The following is a 22,720-nucleotide window of genomic DNA, read 5'->3' on the forward strand; positions in this document are numbered from 1 at the left end:
ATCTGATTTCATATGACTTCAGGTTACTGGCAGGGGAGTGTGGCTTGCCCAAAATGGTCTCCTGGACCAAATTCAGAGGCCTAATTAGTCTCATAGCCTGGAGACCCTCCGCCACTGGCATAGAGATCATGACATGCTTCCCTTCCCTTTCATAAGGACATAGACACCCCTCAAAGCTGCCACACCAATGTAATAACTGATAGTTGTACAGATGCAATGCAACGTCTGGTGTTGCACTTCATCAACACCTCTTGCATCTCGTCCCTGTCTCCATTTTGTTTTGCAAAACCCTTAGAAACATAAGGATGTTCTGATATTATCCCATAGCCCTGCTTTTAAAAAGAGTATAGTCATAAGAGTCTCCCCAAGCCCCTGTGACATGTCTTGTAATCTTTCCCTCATTGTTATTTCGATGCAAAGGAAAAATTATTTGTGGCTACAGGTAAATGTATTTAAACCACACTGTGTTGGCCTTTGTGGGTACTACGCATTTCTGTAACATTTCGTTGCTATATATTCATGGTGTGGGTGAATGACTGGTAGGGTAGTGATGAAGTGAGGTAGAGAAAAGGGAAATGTGCAAAGGTTAGAGGGTGGAATAACTTTTGTAGGCGTTTTCCTATTCTATTTTTGTCACTGCAAGGTGCCCTGGCAACACTGATTTAACCTGAAGCCTCTCTTCTTTCCACAGTGGGTAAACCTCACAAGTGTAACTACTGCGGACGGAGTTACAAGCAACGCAGCTCTCTGGAGGAGCACAAGGAACGCTGTCACAACTACCTTCAGAATGTCAGTATAGAGGCTGCTGGGCAAGTCATGAGTCACCATGGTGAGTGGAAGCCTCAGTCCTGAGTACTTTTGACAGCACTCATCTCCCTTTCCCCCCTTTTTGTGCTATTCCTAGCAATCCACAAAAGTGAAAGAATTGGGAACATGTACTTAAATAGACCCACGATGATCCAAACATTAAATATAAACTCAAGCCTTAAAAAAATAGTGTAACAAAGACTTGATGTGAATTATGTTTATTGTTAATTTAGTGCAGTAAGTAGCTATGAAAAGGAAAGCTAGCTGCAATGTGGGGGGGGGGAATACCCCAGCAAGGTCAAAGGGGAGGATATAAATGAATTTATCCTGGTCAAGCTACGAGCCATTGGCACACATGATCTCTGAGGAAGCACATGGAGCTGCTCCATGTAATTTAAGTGAAATGTCTGGGCAGCCAATGCAGACAGAAACTCTGTACATGACAGTGCACATGAGGCCAGATCAGGACAACTGCAGATTGATAAAAAGAATGGGACATTTTGAGGCATGTAACAAGTTATTCATGTGTCTTCAGATGTTAAACTGCACAACAGTTAATATTGCTTTTTGGATACTGAGAACAAATTTCCATCCATTACATCAGTGTCATCTTAGTAAATGTTGCCCCACCAAAACTTTTAATACTGTGGGCACTGCCTGCTGTGCCAATTCAGAACATAAAGCATAATAGGAGGCTGACAATTTATAGGCAGCTACTGTAAAAGCACCCGTGAAATATTGCACACAAGTCATCTGGATAGTGATGAACTGGCCTGGGCTGCTGATGGAAGTCTGTCCCATGGGATGCTATGAGCAGGGGTGAGGAGTGAGGTGTTGGACCTTTGCTGTAAGTTTGTACCCTGTGCTAATAATCCATTAGAGCTGATCACTCTGATGGTTTGGGCATCTTTCTTTTGGAATTCCTGTGTATCTGAACTCCTTTGAGCCCTCTGACTCTGCAGGACATTTCGAAAGACTCAAATCAATGAGCCATGAACAGAAAATCTACTGTACCCACTAACTCCATTCAGACATAATACAAACTGTGGCTTTGCAATAGGGCACACAAGGGATCACATGCTCTCTCTTCCCTGCTTCTGTGCAAGTTCCTTTCCTCCTTGACCTGCTGACTGTCTTCTGCTAAGTATGGTTTGCTGTGATGTCCAAAACCGCAAACTGTGATTAGCACCTTTCTTGCAAACCATGGTTGAAAACACATTTCAAATTAGGGTTTCAAGTTGTGGCTTGGAGGCAAGGTTCTAATATTCTTTCAATATGGGCATCATGGCAAACTAGTCAGCAAAAAGAAAGACCCCAACAAACCCAAGTGAAGGAGACATGCAAGAGGGAAGAGAGTGGGAAGCGCAGGTGCCCATTACAAATGCTCCCAATTGCCAAACCATGCTTTAATGCTAAGTGTGAATTGAGCCACAGTAGCCAATGCTTTGGGGCAACAGTAGCCAGTCCATCAATTCCACTTCAATGAATAGGATTTAAGCTGTGCTGTACTGTGGGCAACTTTGAATCAGGCAACACAAGAATGGGAAAAAGTCACCCCTTCACAACAACTTTTTCTCTAGAACTATGAAGAGAACAGGAACCATAAGTCTGTCAGGAACTGTGGCAATCACAGTTAAATGAAACCAACTAGGCTTTAGTGCTATTTCAGTTTTGATTAATAAGCTTGTTGTGCTGCCCATAGAGATTTCTGGAGCCAGAATTCACAACCCACCATCACTGCTGCACTGGATTCTGGGGGCCCTCTGAATATTTGTGGAATGTCTGATTTTGTTCTTCGTTTGTTTTATTTTTGTCTAAAAAGAGTTGCTGAGACTCTTAGCACTCCCGGAAATCACACATCTGCCCTGAAAGACCTTCTCTCTAGTCTTTGATGTGTTGTACCTGGTTGTACCTGGATGATAGCTTTTCAGAGACTCAGAGGTCATATAATAACGGTAATTTCCTGCAGTACACAGTCATGTTTCCTCTCCTGCTATGGTTTCTAGTCAAACTGCTTTATTTATGGAGGCTTGTAATGATTCAGTCTATGATTCCCCTGGAAAGCCCCCAAAGCAGGAAAATCTGGAAGTATATTTATCTATGTTTCTGGTCCAGCTTTTGTGTGCTGCTATTGGATAGTGCCCATGAAACTTCTCCACCTCTCCAGCCTCAGAGCAGTTTATTCATTATTTTCAGGGGTTAATTTTAGGTTTTTGTAGCATTCAAAAGGATTAGTTCTTATTTGAAGAAGCCCTCATGTCACACACACACCCTTTAATGCATTTGCCTGGGGAAATGTGCTCAAGAGACATACTTGTGCTTTGGGCCATTGTGTTGGTACATCAGTCAATGCACTCTGGCCCCAGAAATTATTGGCTGGCATGCCTAACTTAAATCCTGAATTTAAAGTCTTGTTTCAATATTCTATGACTGCGGTTACACCTGGGCAGGGGAAGAAATAGAGTAGCAGTGAACCTCTGTGTCCCACATTATGAGCAGGACTGCTCAGAGACTCAGTCACTATCATTGTGGTTTTCTTTGGTTGTGTTTTATTATCTTGTTGTGCTATGTACTAGCATCCTCAAACATATGTGCATTACGCCTTGCTCGATTGCATGTCCATTGTAAAAATGAGCATTGTAAAAAATGTTGATTTAAATTAAAAACCTAATGCTGAAAACCTCTGCACTCTTACTTCATTGGGAATAAGACCTGTTGAACATAGTGGGCCTTATTTTTAAGAATGCATAGGCACAGGCTGCACAAATTCATAACAATTGCTTAGAAACTTTGAGTTGGTTTTGACTTAAACCCCACACCATCAGAGGGAAACAAGGATGCAGACTTTAATCATCTGCATATCTCAGTCATATTGAAAGAAGTAAATATGAGTTCTGGTTTTTATTGTTGTTATTTGAGCTTTCCAACCTTCCATTTATTTCTCTACTGGCAGTTGGACTCCTGTGGCAAATGAGCGATCTTTGTGTGTCTCAGCAAGAGCATACTGTGCAATTAAAAAAAAGAAAGTTTACAAAATAAATGAGGTTCTAACATTTGGCGTTCCTTGGCAGCCAACCCACAAATAGATAAACGGAATGGATTGTCAGTTGGACAGTTTCCATGAGCCAGAGATTTCCCTCCCACCCCCAGGAATCTTTTACCAGGAAGAGAAAGAGAAAGAACACACTCGTTTGTGGGTTCTCCTGCCCCTTTTATTTTTTATTTTAAATTTCCAGTATAAAGCTGTGATCACGTCAATGAAATCAGCGTAAGATGGGATTTACCTGTATTCATAAGCAAAAGGTACTTCTAAAGTTTAATGTGGAAGATCAAATCTCTCCGCCCTCTAATATCAGACATGGGTTGGACCAGTTACAGGTGTTCAGTGGTATTAATAGTTTCTGGGTTTCATAGCTAGGCCTGGCTCAAATTAAGTCATGTTTATAGCTCTCTTCTGAATTCCTGCTCTTTTGTCAGTTTCCCCTTTTAATTGTGGGAGTTGGGGGTTCATGAAAAGCCATTAGTAGGCAATGAATAATAGGAACTAATCAAAAGTAGTATTCCCTGCAAATCCTTCTCCACAGCCAGTCCCAAGCCAACATCAGACCCAGTTCAAGAAGAAGTGTCCCCGATGCAGAGAGCTTGTTGTGCTACAACTGAGCCTTCATAGCAGAACTCTCCCTCTCTCTTGCTGCTCCTTTCGCCAGCTCCACATGATGAAAATTTACAAAGGTCCTCAGAAGAGAAAATAGTCCAAACAAGATGTTACTGTACTTGGATAACCTGATTAGCAACTACATCTGGGGCATTAAAAATTAAATACCATGGGTAGTCGGGTGGAAATGACGGGTTTTAGCAAAACTGCAGCATGCAGGGAGGGGAGGTTAATTCTTCCCTCCCCAGCTCTGATCCCAATGAAAACTGCACATGTACACGCAGCCTAGTATTTCATTTTTGAAAACCCCAGATGTGGCAAAGTGTGTTGTTATCTTTTCCCAGGTGGTACTGAAAACGGGAATGAAAGAGGGAAGAGGGTGTTGGGAAGGGAGGCAAAATGGACATTTTTAATGGTTGGATATGCATACTTAGTTTTAGCAGTCTCAGTATGAAATAGGGGTTTTGATGAGACATTTGAAGGATGAGAGGGAGAGGCAACGTCACATAGGTGTATTTGGAGGAGAGAAGCTCCAGTCCTGAGATGAGCAGCAAAGGAGGAAGTATAGAGTCTTCTGCAGGAGTGGGAGGTTTCTGGGAGGCTAAAGGCCTGCTTTCACCTCCAGAAGACTAGCTCTGCCTATCTAGAGGTGAACAGAAAAGGAAGGAAGACAGAGAAAAGGTTGGGGGCTTCTCTCAGACGCAATCTTCACTAAATAAGAAAGCTCCTGGATGACATATAAATTAGAGTGATTTATCAGAGTGTTTTCCTGGAAACCTGTTTTTCTTCTGTGCCAAGTTGTTGTGAGAAGTGCAAACAGAACAAAAGCAATGGGTGGGGGGTGGGCGTATAGCAGCATAGCTTTATACCAACTTCACAAACACTTACAAAAAAAAAGTTCCCAAGTCATTCTAGCCTAAGTGTTCCTATTTTACTTCCATAGCCTCTGGAATTTAGGAGGACTGAAATGGCTTAAACAATTGAGCTGCTTTTCTGCCTAAGGGAGAAAAAAATTCAGTACCATTGCTCCACCCTTCAGCTGTATAGATAAATATCGTAACTATTTCTTTATAAAGTATTTGCTATGAGTATCTGATCAGAGGCAGGGCATCTAAAGAGGACTGATTTTGGGGAGCTGCAAGTTGGATTTTCAAAATGTGTGTCCCACAAAATGTGTGTCCCACTAAGCTGAATGGAGCCCAGCCCTGTTCGGCAGCTCTTCAGGGGCTTCCTAAGCCACCTGTGCTTGTTGCAGGCCTAGAGCTGCAGAAACTTGCAAACATCTGGCAAGCCACAAAATGTGGCTGGTGACACACTCAGCTTGATGGGTTACGTATTGTGCAGGGATATCTTATGTTCTGTTGGAAGTAACAGAGCAATATGAAATTGAAAATAGTTCAGATGATTTTAGGGAGCCAGTACATGGATAAAACTTCTGGATAAAACTTTTTCTCCAAGGTAGTATTGTCATTGTAAAGGGGACTGTTTTGTTGTTCTGGTGGTGGTGACTTCATTTGGAAGAATTATTAGCCAAATACATGGGGAAAGACGAATGAATTCTGCATTTTCAATTGTAGTCTTTAGCTTTGTTCCTCTAGTCATTTTTGCTAGTTTCATACTTTGAACTATCTTGTCTGGATCTTATAGAATAGTCAGTACGAAAGTGTTGCAATAATCCGCATTTAGTGTAGCCCTATGTCCTACGTTCAGTCTGAATTCACTAAGCCAGGAGGGCAGAACTGTGGTGGTGGTAAGACCCACTTCCAACCTACACACAATTCAGGAAACTGTCAAAACAGACCCTATGCCAGGACAAATCGTGAGACATACAGGTTTTGTTCTGACTGTCAGCTTTCTAGTGTCTGCACATGACTCAGAGGTGAGGCTGGCCACTGTGGTATTGTTCTTCGCTCTTGTGCATTATACCTAACATATTAACTGTCTAAAAAGGGTGCCCCTTTAACCTAAATGTAAATGGTGTGCTTATCTCAGTAGTTCCGTGGTGTGCCCCCTCCCCCTGCCATTTTGTGGGATTCTTGAAGGGCTGCTGCCATGTTGTCTTGATAGCCAGTTTGCTAACAGCCCCTTGTTTCGGAAGACGGGGCTCACTTTGTCAGGATAAAGGAATCCTGTATGCAGCAGGCAAAGAGGAGTTTTCTTCAAGGGTCCTGGTTCAAGGAGTGACCCTTGGTGTCAGAAAGGCTGGTAGAAATGCACAAATGCCCCTATTTTCATCTCTGTAATGCAGGATAGGCTGTTTTGCTTTGCAAAGAAATATACTTCTCAAAGTTCTTGACATAATCATTTTTTCAGGAAATATGAGTATGTAATTCTGATGGCCTTACGGTCAGCATATCCAGCCTGAGAGAGCATGTGCAGAAGGAGGATCGATGAATATATTCGTATATACAGCTGCACACAAGGGATCTCTCCTGGCAACTGGGAACTTGCTTGTCTAGGTTTCCATCATGAAGAGGGAGTCAGTGTACAGTTGAACATATGTCTACTCCATGCATGCAATTTACAGAATGCGCATAGATCGGGAGAGATGGATCCAGCCAATGTGATCGTGTCTCTCTCACTCCTGCATCCATTCACTCACCCTGGATATGTTGTGAGAGCAGGGCTATAAACCTGGGATGTTTTTCTTCTTCTTTCTTTTCTGTCTGAAGAAAAGGTTACATACCTTCACTCGCTCACTCTTTCTTCCTTGGTCTACCCCCACCTACTGTATCCAGTCCCTCTCCCACTATGCCTTTGTTTAGATTACTCCATCTAGGCTTCATATTTTTCACCTTTCCAGGCCCTTCAATACTCAGGCAGTCTAGGGTTGTCAGCTCCACTCACTACTGGGTAGAGGAACCATAGAATTTTGGAGCTGTACTGCATGCTGGTGAACGTGGAACCATTTTATAAATAAGCAATTGCAAACAAACAGAAATATTTTTTATTGGCTTCATTTCAGATAATAAATACAAAAGTATTTTAAAATGGCAGTTTCCCATTGTGTGTGATTAACCTTAAGCATCATTTCTTTGATTCATAAGCAGAATTAATAAATTGGGGGGATTCTGGAAAACATGTGGCATGTTATTTATGTAGTGCATAAACATGGTTTCAGTCTGATGTTGCTGGACTTCAACACCCACAATCCTTGACCACCACATGCTGGAGTTCAGGAACGTTTGGAGTGCACACCATGTTGACTCCTCATAATGTAGTGGCTTCACATATCCGTAGCTTTTAACCTAGCTCACCAATCCCAGATCTCCTTTCCCCAATAGTGGAGTTGTTTCTTCATGCTCCACAGCCACCTTCAGTTGCAAAGAGCCCTTGCCCAGAAGGTTATTAGAGCCAAAGGCCAAGAGCATCATTAAACGACTCCCCAGACTTTCTAGTGCTTCTATGGGCACGCATTGACTAATTATAGTTTGCAAACCCCCAAAATGTTGACCACTTTTATTTACTTAATTTCTCCTGGAAGTGTAGGTAGCTCTATCTGATTTGGCTTTTTGGTTTTATGTAGTATCTACTATGGAAGATGGTAAGGAGCAAGATCCTGGGATGGACAACAATGTTACTCTGGTGCCTTTTGAAAGACCTGCTGTTATAGAGAAGCTGACAAGCAACATGGGAAAGCGTAAAAGCTCCACCCCACAGAAGTTTGTGGGTAAGCGTCAGATGAGCATGTTGTTGTTTGTAGCAAAAAAAGGGGGTAGTTCATTGTTATATCCTAAGCTCTTAAATGTTCTAATGTAGGGATGGCACAATCAGAATGAGACATACCTGGGGGAGGGGGGAGCTGAGGATTAGAGAAGTGCATAGGCTATGGGGCCAGAGCCATGCAATTTGACCTGCAGTATAGAACCCAGGAACTGCTGAAAGCCGAAGATTCATTCATATATATATATATATATACCAGATTGCTTAAGAGCTCCACAGAGAACATTTGCTTACTCTGTGATAGGCAAAATTTTAAAAACCCATATTCCATTTCTAGTAGTGTTTCCCTAACAGTGTTATGTGGTACAACACTGTTCTGATGCACACTGTTAAAAGAGTGCTGTTTCTTTAGTTCTGTCTGAACTACAACTGGCCTCTTCTTCGTGTAGAATGACATTTTCTCATATATTTCCAGAGCTATCAGCGATATCGGATAGGCTGCTCAATCAATTGTGCACACGCACACATTTTGTTTCTGTTATTCAAAAGACCTAGAAAGGTGCAGGAGAATCTTTGAGTTTCCAGGGACACAATCGATGGCCAGGAGTGGCCGGCACAGTGGGCCAGAGCTGCCACTGGCCTCCGGACAGCCAAGTCATTGCTGCTTACCACAGTGGTTTGGGGGCAGGGCAGCTGACCTCCCCCCTGTGGGAGGCAACACCACACCAGCTACTCCTCTGGATGACTGACATGGCTGGCCTTTGTATATGGCCATATGAAAGCATATAAGATGTTGGGGAATAGGTAAGAAACCCAGCTGGATGGACTGAGCGGGATAGATAGTGGGGAAAGACTAGGAGTGCAGGGGCATTGCTAGGGGGTAGCCCACTGGTCCCTCCCCCCCCATTTTGTTTTGTTTTACTTTTTAAGAAGAAGCTACTTTGCTTTACAGGCCTAGTCACCCACCATCTTACTTTGTTCAGAGAGCTGAACTTACATCTATATATGCAAGTTAGCATATATGATTTTTATAAAAATTGTTGTTGTGCCTGTGCCCTGAGTCTCTTAAGCTCCTGGGGGGAATATCTTAGTTGCACTTCAAGTAAATGTTGGGAAAATCACACACTTAACAGTTTTTGCATGAAGCCTCATTGCATGCTCTGAATAAATAGAGGTATAAAAGAATTTCCCCCACAAGATGTTCACAGCCCCAGTTCTCTAGCTGTGTGCGTTCAGAGGAGACGGGAGTCCTTCCCACAGGACAATTAGTAATAGATGGCCTTGTGAGCAGTGGGAGGAGAATTTTCAACTAGAAAAGGCTGTGAGGTGAGCTTCACTTGTATCCCTCTCTCTTACTTGTCTTTAAAGATTTGTTCTGTTGACTGAGTCACGTGGTGGTTCAAACTCTAGTCTTGCATTTATGTAGACATTTTGCCTACCCTGTCATTGGGTGCTTATGCTGTCCTGGCATGTGAGCCATAGCAACGCCGTTCCATAATGCGAGAAACCCAGAACCACGAGGGCAGAATCCATATTGGGATTCCTCCTCCTCCTGCTCCTCACATCAGCACTAGCCCATTTTCCAAATGTACTTTGCATGTTGTTTTGATGGCAAACAACAGATCAGCACTACTGAAGTTCCCATGCCATCAAGGTAGCATAAGAGCTCCGTGTGAGGTTCAGTATGAGTAACAATTTTTACCTTATCCTTGTGAAATTTAAATCATAATTATGGCTGTTTTATGGATGAGGAATTGAGGCGCCAAGAGTTGTATGTCAGCCAGTAACACTTGGTGTACATGGAGAGGAAATGACCCAAGTCAAAGTTGGTTTCATGTTCAGTGGAGTAGACAATTTTGTTCATAATAGATAATCATGTGTAAAACAATGTGCCCAGTTCTTTTTTAAAAAAAGTTTGCAAATTCCAAAATGGCATCATGATAATTATGAGAAGGGCCAGGTGTCTTTCAGGAATCATTTATACTCCCTTCTTCTTCTTCTTCTTCTTCTTCTTCTTCTTCTTCTTCTTCTTCTTCTTCTTCTTCTGCGATCACTCGTAGCTGAGTAAGATTGTCTTCCATAAACACGGTTTTAACAATGAGTCTGTAAGTGACTGTGGAGGCCAATTCTGGATCCACACGTCCTTCTACAGTGGGGACATTGGTTTCCAGACGGGAGTTAATCATGGTGTGGATTTGCCCAGCGTGCCTTCCTCTTAGGACGTTTCTCCCTTGCGTCCTGAGTTCAAGTGTCTTCAAAGCCCATGACACCTTTGGTAAAGGCTGTTCTCCAACTGGAGCACTTGCAGACCAGTGTTTCCCTGTTGTCAGTGTTTATACTACATTTTTTAAAGATTTGCCTTGAGACAGTCTTTAAACCTCTTTTGTTGACCACCAGCATTACGCTTTCCATTTTAAAGTTCGGAATAGAGTAGTTGCTTTGGAAAAAGATCATCAGGCATCGGCACAACACGACCAGTCCTTAACAACACATTAATGTTCAGAACCCATTAAAAAAGGTGCATTATTTCTTTTTAACAAGTAGGGGAATGAAGCTGAGAGACAGTTACCTTTCTTGCTTTTATCTACTAGGTGCATAGAGCTTAGGTGAAATTTTATTTCAGATTGGTTAGCCAGCCACCCCCAACCCCAGCACAATGGGCACCAACTAGCAGATGATACAATAGATCTGGAATTTCAGAGAAAGGTGTCACACTCTGGCACAGAGACAGCTAGAAGCGCAGGCCCTTCTAGTCAGTAGACTGACCTTTCACTCTCTGGTGAAACCTGCCGGTGGTATTCTGAGCTGAGCAATCTCAGTGTTACGGTTGAAATTTCAGAAGAAAGGAAGGAAAGTGTCATGCTTCCAATGTAGGAAAAAGTTGAAACAGACTAAACAAGACCTGGTAATCAGTATTCATGTCACAGAGTGAAACTGCGTGAAACTAATGTCTGTTCCCCCACCTTCATAATACAAGTTTAACCCTAAAACCTTCACAAGACAAGGAACAGTGTGCATGTAAATTTCTTCTGATGCTGTATTAAAAACAGTCAGTTTTAGCAACATACTAATACAATATTTTTACCTTTTTCCATTGTACAAGGGTCATTCAGTTAGAGAATTACAACTATACAGTGATAGCTATAAAAAAAATCCTTCTGTGGTAGCATTTTAGCAGCTCCTCTATGGCAGCATGTTTCTGACTAAAAACACTTGTGAACATTACATTTGTTGAAGGGCACCAGTGTGAATTTATGGGTGCAACTTCACCTTGGAAGCAAGGGGATGGGAAGAAGGACAGTGTTTTCCAGATGGCATAATATGATGTGGTTAATTGGATCTCAGTAGCTAGTTACTTTAGCTAATGGAGCAGTTATTATGGCAGTAAAGGATAGAAAAGTATATCATTTTAATCATAGTGAAAATTCCTCAACTAGGCAACATATTAGGTTTTGAAAACCTGCAGTGAATAATGCTCTTCAGACTGATGAGCTTGCTTGGATTTATGAACTAAAAAATAGTTTACCTTTTATGCATATAACATAGTTTTTTAAAAAACTTATTTTCTTGAATAATTTTGTGGTTTTTATGAGGTGTGTGATTAGCAGCCATCAATTTATTAATGACTGCTTCTGAATCATATTGGTACCCTGACCACTTTGGCACACAGAATCTTACCCATGTTACAATCTGAGATGCCAGGGCTTGTTTCAAAAGTTGATAATCCCAGGTCATTATCATGAATCTTAATTTAAAGGGGGAGGGGGACAAGATGATGTCCCTGTGGCACTTGAGAGCATTGTTACAATCCTTCTGCAGTCCCTACTGGAATGAAGACACAAAACATTATTTGGTGATATTTGGTGTGTATGGCACCCAAGATTCAGCTTGTATCTGTATTTGTGAAGTCTTTTTTTTTTTAATCCAATATATTTCTGAGTTGCTCTTTGCTCTCCCTGCTTCAGTCTGTATCAGGTTCCAAGCTGATGTGCAGAAAGGATTCCCCCTTCACTGTAATGGTGAATCGGAAAATGACTATAATAACTGTTCCCTCTTTTGGCCAAAGTGAATAAAAGTTTCAGGCACAGGAACCTCTCCAGAGTATGTTAAGCCTGCCAAATTGCAGACAAATAGGTTCAGGGGCATTTTTAAGGGAAAGAAAAGTGATCATTTTCTTCTATAATCCATATTAGTTTCATATATTGGAAGTGAGGGCAAGGGTTTGTCGCTTGGTCTTCATTTATTATAATAAAGAGGTAGCCATTCTTGGTGTGTATTCTTGCCTGAACATTAAAAAGAAAACATCTGCATCTTCACACTGGCATTTCTAGTGCTAGCCCTTGTAGACCTTCAATCCTTGCCCCAGGTTGGTCAGATGTTTCCTGCTGGATGTCCCCTGCCTTGGGGTAGTTGCATTGCCATCCGTGTGTCCCCATCCCAGCTAAAGGAGGGGGGGGGAGCAAAACTGCCATTGGTAGAGGACCAGCATTCCCATCCACTATTTAGGAGTATTTTAAAGATATACATGGTTATGTTTGTATGTTTCCTTCAGATTTGGCAAGAGGCATGGAAATATAAATGTGAAGTGAGAATTAGCTCACATTGATCCTATCCACATTTTGAGCAAAGTATACTGAAGTGCATTAACCACTTTGTGGAACCTTTGTATTGGTTATGGACTGAAGTTACAAGCTCTAAATCACAGAAACTGTATTCAGACATTAGCAAGGGGAAGAAGCAACACGGGGTCAGCCAGGTCATGCATTCAGCACCATTCCCAAGGCCATGTAAATCTCCCAGCTCCTCCTGTAATGAGAATGGACTTATGCAGCAGGAATCCTTTCGTGTCCATTGATACTTCCTATGAAGCTGAGAACCCCTAAAATATCAGGGTTCTTAGTCAAGGGCGAAGCCTTCATGGATGCCTAAGGCTCCCTGCTACAGAAATTCACTCTTATCACAAGAGAGGCCAAGAGCGACCTTGGAAATGGGCCTAAACACACAGTCCCATCGCTCCACTGCATTGCAGTGCCACAGAAAGAATGTAGTTGGTCAAGGGAACTGTGGACTCAAAAAGATTGAAAACCATCGGGCTAGAGTGTTAAGTCAAACTGAAAATCCATAGGATGATTTTCCCCATTCCTTTTTCACTTTGATTCCACTCTTGCTAATTTAGTGTAATAAATATAATTTAGTTCAGAGTCCTGCCTTACAAAATGGATGCACAAAACATCTCTGTATTTTCATGTTTAATAACAGATTGTTTCCTTATTGTTTCTCTATTGTTGTTCTTCTCATGTAGGTGAGAAGCTCATAAGATACGGTTACCCTGATATACATTTTGACACGAACTTGCCCTATGAGAGAGATACTGAGCTGATGCAGACTCACATGATGGACCAAGCGATCAACAACGCCATTTCTTACCTTGGGGCAGAGGCACTTCACCCCCTGATGCAGCACACGCCAAGCACAATTGCTGATGTAGCCCCCGTCATAAGTTCAGCTTATGCTCAGGTCTACAACCCTAACAGGATAGAAAGACCAATGAGCAGAGAAACTACTGACAGCAATGAAAACAACATGGATGGCCCCATCTCCCTCATCAGACCAAAGAGTCAGCCCCAGGAAAGAGAGGCTTCTCCCAGCAATAGTTGCCTGGATTCCTCTGACTCAGAGAGCAGCCACGAAGACCACCAGTCCTACCAGGAAAACCCTGCCTTAAATCCCAAAAGGAAGCAAAGCCCAGCTTACATGAAGGAGGACTCCAAGGCTTTGGATGTCACGAAAGCATCTAAGGGCTCTTTAAAGGATATCTACAAAGTTTTCAACGGAGAAGGAGAGCAGATAAGGGCCTTTAAGTGTGAGCACTGCCGAGTTCTTTTCCTAGACCATGTCATGTACACCATCCACATGGGGTGTCATGGCTATCGGGACCCATTAGAATGCAACATTTGTGGCTACCGGAGCCAGGACCGCTATGAGTTCTCCTCACACATTGTTCGAGGAGAGCACACGTTCCACTAGGCCTTCTCTTCCAAAGGGGACTCTGAGGTGGGGGGCGGGGACCCGCAGACACTGCACATGAAGAAATACTGCACTTACAATTCCACTTTTCCTCAGACGTTGACACACCTTTTGTTGTTGTTATTATTTTTGTTGCTTTTTTAAAAAAAACCTTTATTTTTGTTGTTAACCTTACTGGACCCAGTCTCACTTGGTACCAGTGATAAGGAAGAAAGGAAGGAAATAAGGAAGGCAAGGGACTAGAGTAGTTCTGTTGTTATTGTTGCTTTTGCTCTGAAAACTGGTGTTAACTGTTTCAGTGGAAATCGAAAGGCAGTCCATTTCTGTCAGGTTTTTTTCTCTGTACGTTTTGTAATACCTTGGGTACTGCTGAACTCTACTAGGTGCTCTAACGTCTTAGCAAATTGTCAGCTTTTGGTAAACAATTTCAGGTAAACACATTTCAGAGGAAAGCCCTTTCAAATATGTAGATACATTTTGGGGGTTGAGAATTGGGAGTGGAATATTATTTTGCAAAATTGTCCATCAAGGGTGTGAGGAGGTTTAGTATAAAGCTAACCCAAATTCTTTAGATTTAGGAGCACAAGCAAATACCATTATTCACTCAGACATTACTTCCTACAGTGAACTACTTTCCTTGGGGTTCTGTGTTGCTTTTCTTGAATATAAATGAAATGCTTAGGTTTAATACTGAAACAATAAAATAGAAGCTTGATTTTATATTTATGACGAGACATCCTGCAGGACACTTGGAAGTCCTACAATATTATTTTACTCATCCTGACATGCACTTTTAAAACAAAGGGCAAGAGAATTACTGAGATGTTCTTGTGTCATAAATATTAATTTCCCAGCTTCATCCAGGCACTTAATTTAGTTGGGCCCTGTGTACAATGAAAGATATTTTCAAAACTAGTGGAGATCTATGCATGTTTACTCAGAAGTAAGCTCCACTGAGTTCAGCAGGAGTTTCCTTCCTAGTAAGTGTGCTTAGGAATGCAGTTTTAGAGGTGCAAATGTCACGTTTTATGTAACAGATTCTGCTGCTTAACAGTCTTGGGCATACTAATCAGAAATGCATTTTAATGATGAAATGTTTCTATTTTTCATTTTATTCTCTGCAGTGTTAATTGCTCAACAGCCATCTAAAATTAGACTTAAACTTAGCAGAGCATCATGGATTGGGGGTGCTTCTGTCATTCTGAATGCTGTGTGGCAGTTGCTGGGGTGGCACTGCTTATTTGACCTTCTGCCACTGCTGTTGCCGTCGTGGCAGCAAGCTCAGTGTGGTGCAAACACACCAGCAGGAGAACCCGATTGGCTCCACCATTGCCTCCCCCCCTCCCACTCCTGGTATGTCCCAGCAGCTTCAGGGACAGGATGTCTGGGAAGCAGCCCCACCCCTCCAACCTGATCTTACTGCAGTGGCGGTTGATTCATGTTTCAGTCAACATTTCTAGTTTACATATGCAAAGATTTCCAGAGAATATTAGAACTGCTTCACACATGGTATTTTTTCTACACAAATTTTGGGTTGGGGGGCACTTCCATGTTTTGTAAAAAATTCACAAATGTCTATTTTGCCACAAGTAAACATATGAAACCCATGGTTGTTTGGTTTCCATCTATCTAGCCATAATAAAATAGATACTTCTTTCGTGAATGACAGTATATGTAAGGATAAATGGAATTCTGACAACATACAGGAAAACAATCGTGTGTGAAGCAATCTTAATTCCCTCTTCTCTCTCCCTCTCTAGTGTCTCTCTCACACACAAACGTCTCCCATCTTGTTGCTGTGTACTTGGGAGTTCACAGCCAGTTGTAAATTCTGCTCACATTTGCAAATGAGAGATACTGCCCTCATATTGTTTAAATGACCATTCATTTCAAGCTAAAATAGAACTAAGTCAAGAACCCTAATTTATCTGGAGGATAATTTATTGACTAGCAACTCACTTCAGTTTCTAGTTAATTCCCTGATCATTAGCATATGAGAAATTAAACTAAATTAAGAGATTACAAATCTTGAGGTTGTGTAAATGAGCCCTCCGTTGGCTGTACTTAGGTGAGCTAGATTCTGAACTTTTATTTTTAATAGGTTTGTGGTTTTTTTGCTTAGAGATACTGTTTTGCTTTAAAAAACAACAACAGTGGCTACCTCACTTTTTTTTTTTACATCCTTAGTTGTTTTCCCAACCTTTGGGTTGAGATGTTTGCACATCTTGTTGTTAAACAAGGAGAGTAGTTAAAAGTGGTGCATGCAATTGAATTAGATAAGGTTTTAAGGTTGTTTCTTAAATCTTGAGCAGACTATTTATAGTTTTTTGTTTTTATATATTTTTCTTCAGCCTATTAGAATAAACACAAGGTAGTCAACTCATTCAGTTTTTAAAAGTATCTGAAGAATGAATCCTCTCAGTGCAAGATGAGAAGGATGGGCAACTGTCCTAGTTTGCTTTATGTGGGTCCACGGCAGCATTGATTCAAACTCAAAATGTCCCATATGGTGGTTGCAAGTGGAAGTAGTTATGGATCTTAGAAATGTGTTTCTAGACATGTTTATGAGCCATCTGACTACAGTAAAACCAAAAGGGTGACTCTTGTCAGTATATGTGCTCATCATCTATGCCTCTCTGGTAGGAGGGCTTGGTCGTGTTGCTTTGCTTACCTTTCCAGGTCTGCAGCTATAGCAGAAAGGAACTGTGTGATTTAAGATTTCCTGCAGGAAACATGTTTGGCTGGTTCAATCTATGTTTCAAGGGTAGAGCATTCTGCAGTTGTTATGCAGAAGCTACTAAAAGTTTCATTAATAAACTCGTCTAAAATGCAAGAAGAAATATTGATGTGATGTAAGGATTTCCTGGCAGGAAATCTTAGGGCAAAATGGTGAGTTCTGACCACATTTGTATAGTTGGCCTCTTAATTTTTACTTAATCTTTTATTCCAGGATGAAAAATTACAATGTCAAAGCCCTGAATTATCCAGGTGCTCTTTTATTGACTGACAGCTCACTTTGACTTATGATTGCTCCCTTAAGCATGTTTTAAATGAGAGTTTAAATTAATTAAGAGGTTACTATTTTCATATTGTGATGGTGTAAACAAATTTTCATTTTTTACTGATCTACTTTTACAATAGATCTACACACCCACACCCAAATTGCTCTTTGAACTATTCTTAACCCAACAAGCAGCTTGGCAATCAGGCAAAAGGCTTTTCACAAGGAAAAAGCAACCAGTTCCTTCTGTTTCCACTCTTCCCTGGTTGCCAGTCTGCTTTATGACCTAAAGCAGGTTGGGAATATTCTAAAAAAACGCCGCTCAGAAAAAAACAAAACAATGGGTGCACACCTGAAACACACTCAGTTGCCTCTTTGGATTCCAGTCCCTGTCTTTTTCAACCGAATGGTTTTATAATCTCCCTTTGTCCTTGTAATTTGCAATCATGGTACAGGCAGAGCTCAGGAAAGACTATCTGCCACTAACACTCTTCCTTCTTGCTCTCAGTCGTGCAGGTCACATTCTGAACGACCATTTCCCCCACTCCCCCAACTGATTCCACTGAAAAGCTTCCATGCCTGAAGGGAGCTGTCAAAAAGCTGTTCACAAAGATGACTATTGAAAGTAAAGTTGTGTCCGCACCGAATCAGCCCCACCATTGCATTGCACCGCATGATGTGCACTTTCACAGTTGTTGGAAGAACTCAGAGAGCAAGAAGCTTATACAGTCCAATCACAAAATAGGTCTTTGGGGGGCGGGCAGCTCTAGCATGCTTTTTGTTTCCCATAGAAATGTGTCCATCAGCATCCTTGAAGGGTTTCAGAAGGACAGGGTGTGAGATCCCGGAATGGGGCATATGTTGCCAGGAACTCCTCTGTCAAACTGGGCTATATGAGGCAGGTGGGGAAGTGTCATTCCTGCTGATTAACGTTAGAGATGAAAGTAAAGAGGCATCACTTTCTGTACTGATCTGTTTTCAATAAGCAAAATTATTTGCTGAAGAAAAAACAGTATATTTGACATTGGTCTTCCTGGCTTAGCAATATCTGAAAACCTTTGTTTTATGTAAGATCTGTCAGGAGAGCAATACTATGGTCTGGAGAGAGCTGGGTGCAGGAATCCTACCTCTGCATTACATATGTCCTTATAACCTCCCTATTTGTTCTATTTGGCTCTGTGTCAGTGCTGATTTAGCCACAGAACTGTGAGTCCATTGACCTGATATATCCCAGCCTAATAAAATACAGGCTTTCTGACACCTCCTGCACATAAACAAGTCATTATATTGGCAGTTTGAACAATGGGAGGTAACCACAAGTCCAGGGGTTTTAGGGGGAAAGGGGATCTATTCAGATATCTTACTTATCCTGGAATTAATGACCAAATCTACAAATTACATGGGGATACTTTTTAAGTATCATGTAAATTGAACATTTGCAGAAACTCATGCAATGCCTAGATGATTCAAATCTGATAATGTTCAATTCTGAGATTGAGCATACATTTTCTTCAAGTCTTTAAGGAGTAATAGATGTTACTGCATCTGTTACCTTTTCAAGATTTTCTCATTCGTTTTGTATTTATCACACACACTCACTCACAGAATGCATCTCCCAACAAGTATTTATTGGCATGTTTTAAACAGTGAGGGTTTAGATTAAATTATATTCAATATTCTTAAAATACTATAGTATATTGATTAGAGCAGTGTGAAGTATTATTGCAAGAACAATGATCAAAGAATTCAATGTGGCAAACTTGTATTCTGCAATGTTTTAATAAGGCTGCAGTCCTTAAAAACATATTGGAATACTTTGGTTGAAGGGTCGGCTGAGCTCAGAGGCACTAATTGTGGCTTGCAGCTTGGCTGCTTTGAAGCTTGGCAGCATATAAAGTGAAATCTTCAGTATGGTCAAAATAAGGGTGAAATACCGTAAGCTTGTAAAAAGAAGAAATTGAATTTGAATCTTCATCAGCGTGAAATCAGCATAATTATTTTAAAATTTGGGTTGCTATAGGTTCTATGTCAAGCTTGAAATTTGAGGATCTCTGGCAGTTCTCAAGAGGCAAAATTGCCCACAATTTAAGTTCAGTTGATTACTTAACATTAACATAATGGAGGGAGGGAAATTGCTTAGGAGATTTTTGTTTTTATTAATAACAGTGCTTTGAAACTGGAAGATCTTTCTGTTTTCCAAACAGCGCATGCTTCTGTTGTGAAAGTAAAACAAAATGGAAATGTTTCTATTGATTTTGATCGGATGGTTCAATTTTAATTTGACTTTAAACTATTGTTTCAGTAAAACCCTTGAAAAATTCACTAAATTTCACCTAAATGAAAAGTTCAAACTGACAGAAACCTAACCTTAGGCTTCTTAGAATTACAGGCTATGATGTATACACATTTAACTGACATCAAGACCCATTGAACTTATGGGACTTACTTCTGAGAAGACGTATGTAAGAGTGCACAGTTAAATGGCTGCTTAGAGATACAAAAATATGTTTTGTTACATCCCTCATTTTTCATTCACTTGTTTTGTATTGGGTCTTGACTGTACAAATTAGCAATTTCCCCAGTTTTGGCTTTTGATTGGTAGCAAACCCTTAGTGCGTTGAGTTTTCCAAGAACCTTCTAAAACCTTGTATGCCTACCCATGGATTCTGGGGCTTGTTCCAGTGGTGCATGCAATTTATGCTATGCACTGATCAAACCTGTTGACCCTCACAGTTGGCCTTCTTGGACTGAAATTGTGGTCTAGAACATCTGTACAACAGCTGCAGGCATGTCCAACAGGTCGATCACGATCTCCCCTGGTCACTCCTGGTCGATCTTTGCAACCCCCCCCCAAAAAAAACCCCTCTGGAAATGGGTAGATCACTGGCAGTTGCCTTATACTGTGAGTAGATCACAGTCTCTTGGGAGTTGGATGTGCCTGCTGTAGAGGAAGAGGAGCAATGGTGGTCAAACTGTCTTTCGATGGCCTTCCATTCAGGAAACCCTGCAATCAGATGCTCAGCAGGGTTCCATGGAGCACTGTTTGAAACTCCTTCTCATAAGCTTTTTTATTTGTTGGAAGCCACCCAGAGTGGCTGGGGCAACCCAGTGAGACAGGTGGGGTACAAATAATAACATCGTCATCATTCTTATTATTTCTGGTAGAGTGTTACAAAGAGAGGGTGTTTTTTTTATTGAAAGTTGCATGCCACGTGGAGAAGCCTCTTGCAGTAGAGATGGAATGGGTGTGTGTCTGTGCTAGCTTCAAAGTAACTAGATTGCAAGAAAGTTTGCCTTGGAGTGGTGGCGGGGCTTTTAGAGTTACACAGAGGGGGGAACCCTGAAAGTTAGAGATTATCAAATGTTTTACTGTCTGCTACCTGAGACACAATATGGCTAGAATCCAATGTAGCTCTAAGTCTCTTGTTCCAGTGCAAGGATTTCATCTTGTTCAAATGCTTTCTCCCTCTCCTACCCCTGCTTGCCCCCGAAAATCTGATCTAGGGATTTCTGTGCAAGCATAAGCATGGTAACTGAACACCACCATAAATACTTATATAAGAAACTAAGTTAAACACCAACCCAAAACCAATAGCTTCAAGTTACAAGAAAGGAAATTCTGACTAAACAACAGGAATAACTTTCTTGCAGTAAGAGTTGTTTGACAGCGGAATGGTCTCCTTTGAGAGATGGTGGACTTTCCGTCCTTGAAGGTTTTAAGCAGAGGTTGAATGGCCATCTGTCATGGATGCTTTAGCTGACATTCCAGCATTGGGGGGGGGGGCTAGATGACCCTCGGAATCCCATCTAACCCTACAATCCTATGATTCAAGGATTATTTATAAATTCAAATTGTAATTCCTAAAAAAAAAAAAAGGGTTTACAAATAGGCAATAGGATTAGAAAGCCAGTTTCGGTGCCAAACATTTTATTTTTCAGAATTAAACTCTAAGGTCCCCGTCCCTCTTCTTGAGCTTCTCCTTCCTAGCCCAGTGCCTCCAGAACAGCCACCAGCACATTAAGTGGAGCTGCAGCTGGAGTTGGCAGGATCGTGGGCTTGCAGAGGAGATTATTGGCTCCCAAGGCTTGAGAACTAACCCCCAAAACCGAAGTTGAAAGGTTGGGTTTTTGGAAACCAATTGCAAATATTTGTGCTAAATAGTATCTGGATTTAATTTTTAAAAGTTGGGGCGTGATCCAGCCAACACGAAGCTCATTGAAGCCCAGTTGATTTCAGTGGGAAATATTTAGGGACTTAGCTCCCATGAGAGCCAAGCGTGGAATCAGGCCTTTCTTTTTCAGATTTATTTCTGCTTTACAGTACATAGTAGAACTTGATGTTCATGTCTGTGAGGGACTGTAACAAAAGAGAAGGATTTTGGTTATTTTTGTAGTAATTCAGATTTTGAAACTGTGATTACAGATTTGACCTATTATCAAGCACTCTCAAATCTTGACCATATTCATGTTTCATGTCACATGTAGGAATTTTTTCTCTGTTTTGTTTTGGTCTCATGTTGTAGTTTGTTTCCTGTAGCTTTGAGTTGTATTGTTTTTCATTTTTAATTTGTTGTTGGTTGTACAGTCTGTTTACATATTTTTGTACTCAAGTGTAGTTTTGTATTAAAAAAAGAAAAAAGCAGTTGATCTGAGATATATATATATATATACACAGATATATATTGAGATATATATATATATAAAGGTAAATAATCTTTGTAACTATCAAACATAGGTTACTTAGTGATGGCAACGCTGTAGAATCATAATACTGTATATTTGCCTTCCTTTAAATTTTTGGTTGTGCATTTCTCTTAAAATGTGTATCATTTTATGACCGACTGGAAACTTTTAATGCATAGCTGATTAGAAAGATTTAAAGTATGTCACTTTCCTGATGCTTTGAAAGAAAGGTTTTGTGTCTGTCCCGTTGCTGGGCATGGTTTCTGCCTGCCAAATCTGCTCTTGATGCTTCATTCTCGAACTTGTTTTTAGATTATAGCCTGCTGCGCGCAGGCTTGGACCCATCATTCATACAATTTAGTTTAAGATGGGGTGTGGGGGAACCTGTCTGGCTGATTGTCCCATTCATGTGCAATACTTTCCCCCTTAAAAGTCTTATGGTGCATTAAATATTTGAATTATTACTTCAAAGTCTTAAACAAACATGCGAGCAGGGAAGTAAATGTGAAGGCTATTTTTTTTAAACGAAAGTGGTTTTAAAAGAACCTTCAGAGACCTGTTTCCACTTCAGTTCCTCTAATGAGGAGCCCCAGGCACACCTGCTGTTGAAATCCAGGCGCATTGTGCAGTTTGTGGAGCACACTTAGTTCTTATGGAGCACTGGCTAGTCCTCTTGGACTCTGCCATTGCCTCTCTCTCTTGAACCGTGCAATCCGATGCGTGTCTATTCAGAAGTAAGTCCTGTTAAGTTCAGTTTAACTTGCTCCAAAGTAAACGTGCATAGGACTGCAGCCTAAGACTAAGAACATTCCCAACTCTGTCCTACAGATGCACAAAGCAGATCTGTGTGATTGGTATGCTGTCCTTCAAGGGTTTTTTCTGCC

General features: G+C 41.2%; 1 protein-coding gene across 8 annotated transcripts in view; it reads left to right on the forward strand.

The window, feature by feature from the left end:
• IKZF2 (IKAROS family zinc finger 2) overlaps nt 1-22,476 on the forward strand; it is a 107,781-nt gene extending 85,305 nt beyond the window's left edge. For 6 of the 8 annotated variants that reach the window (XM_053364532.1, XM_053364587.1, XM_053364578.1 and 3 more), the window contains 3 exons: nt 692-829; nt 7,989-8,132; nt 13,428-22,476. In XM_053364532.1, the coding sequence (XP_053220507.1) occupies nt 692-829; nt 7,989-8,132; nt 13,428-14,152 (1,007 nt within the window). In that variant the 3' untranslated portion in view covers nt 14,153-22,476. The remainder of the gene's footprint in view (nt 1-691; nt 830-7,988; nt 8,133-13,427) is intronic. The other 2 variants (XM_053364551.1, XM_053364572.1) reach the window with 1 other exon arrangement.
• Nucleotides 22,477-22,720: the final 244 nt, after the last annotated feature.

The sequence above is a fragment of the Podarcis raffonei genome, chromosome 1, assembly GCF_027172205.1.
Source record: "Podarcis raffonei isolate rPodRaf1 chromosome 1, rPodRaf1.pri, whole genome shotgun sequence".
Taxonomy (NCBI): domain Eukaryota; kingdom Metazoa; phylum Chordata; class Lepidosauria; order Squamata; family Lacertidae; genus Podarcis; species Podarcis raffonei.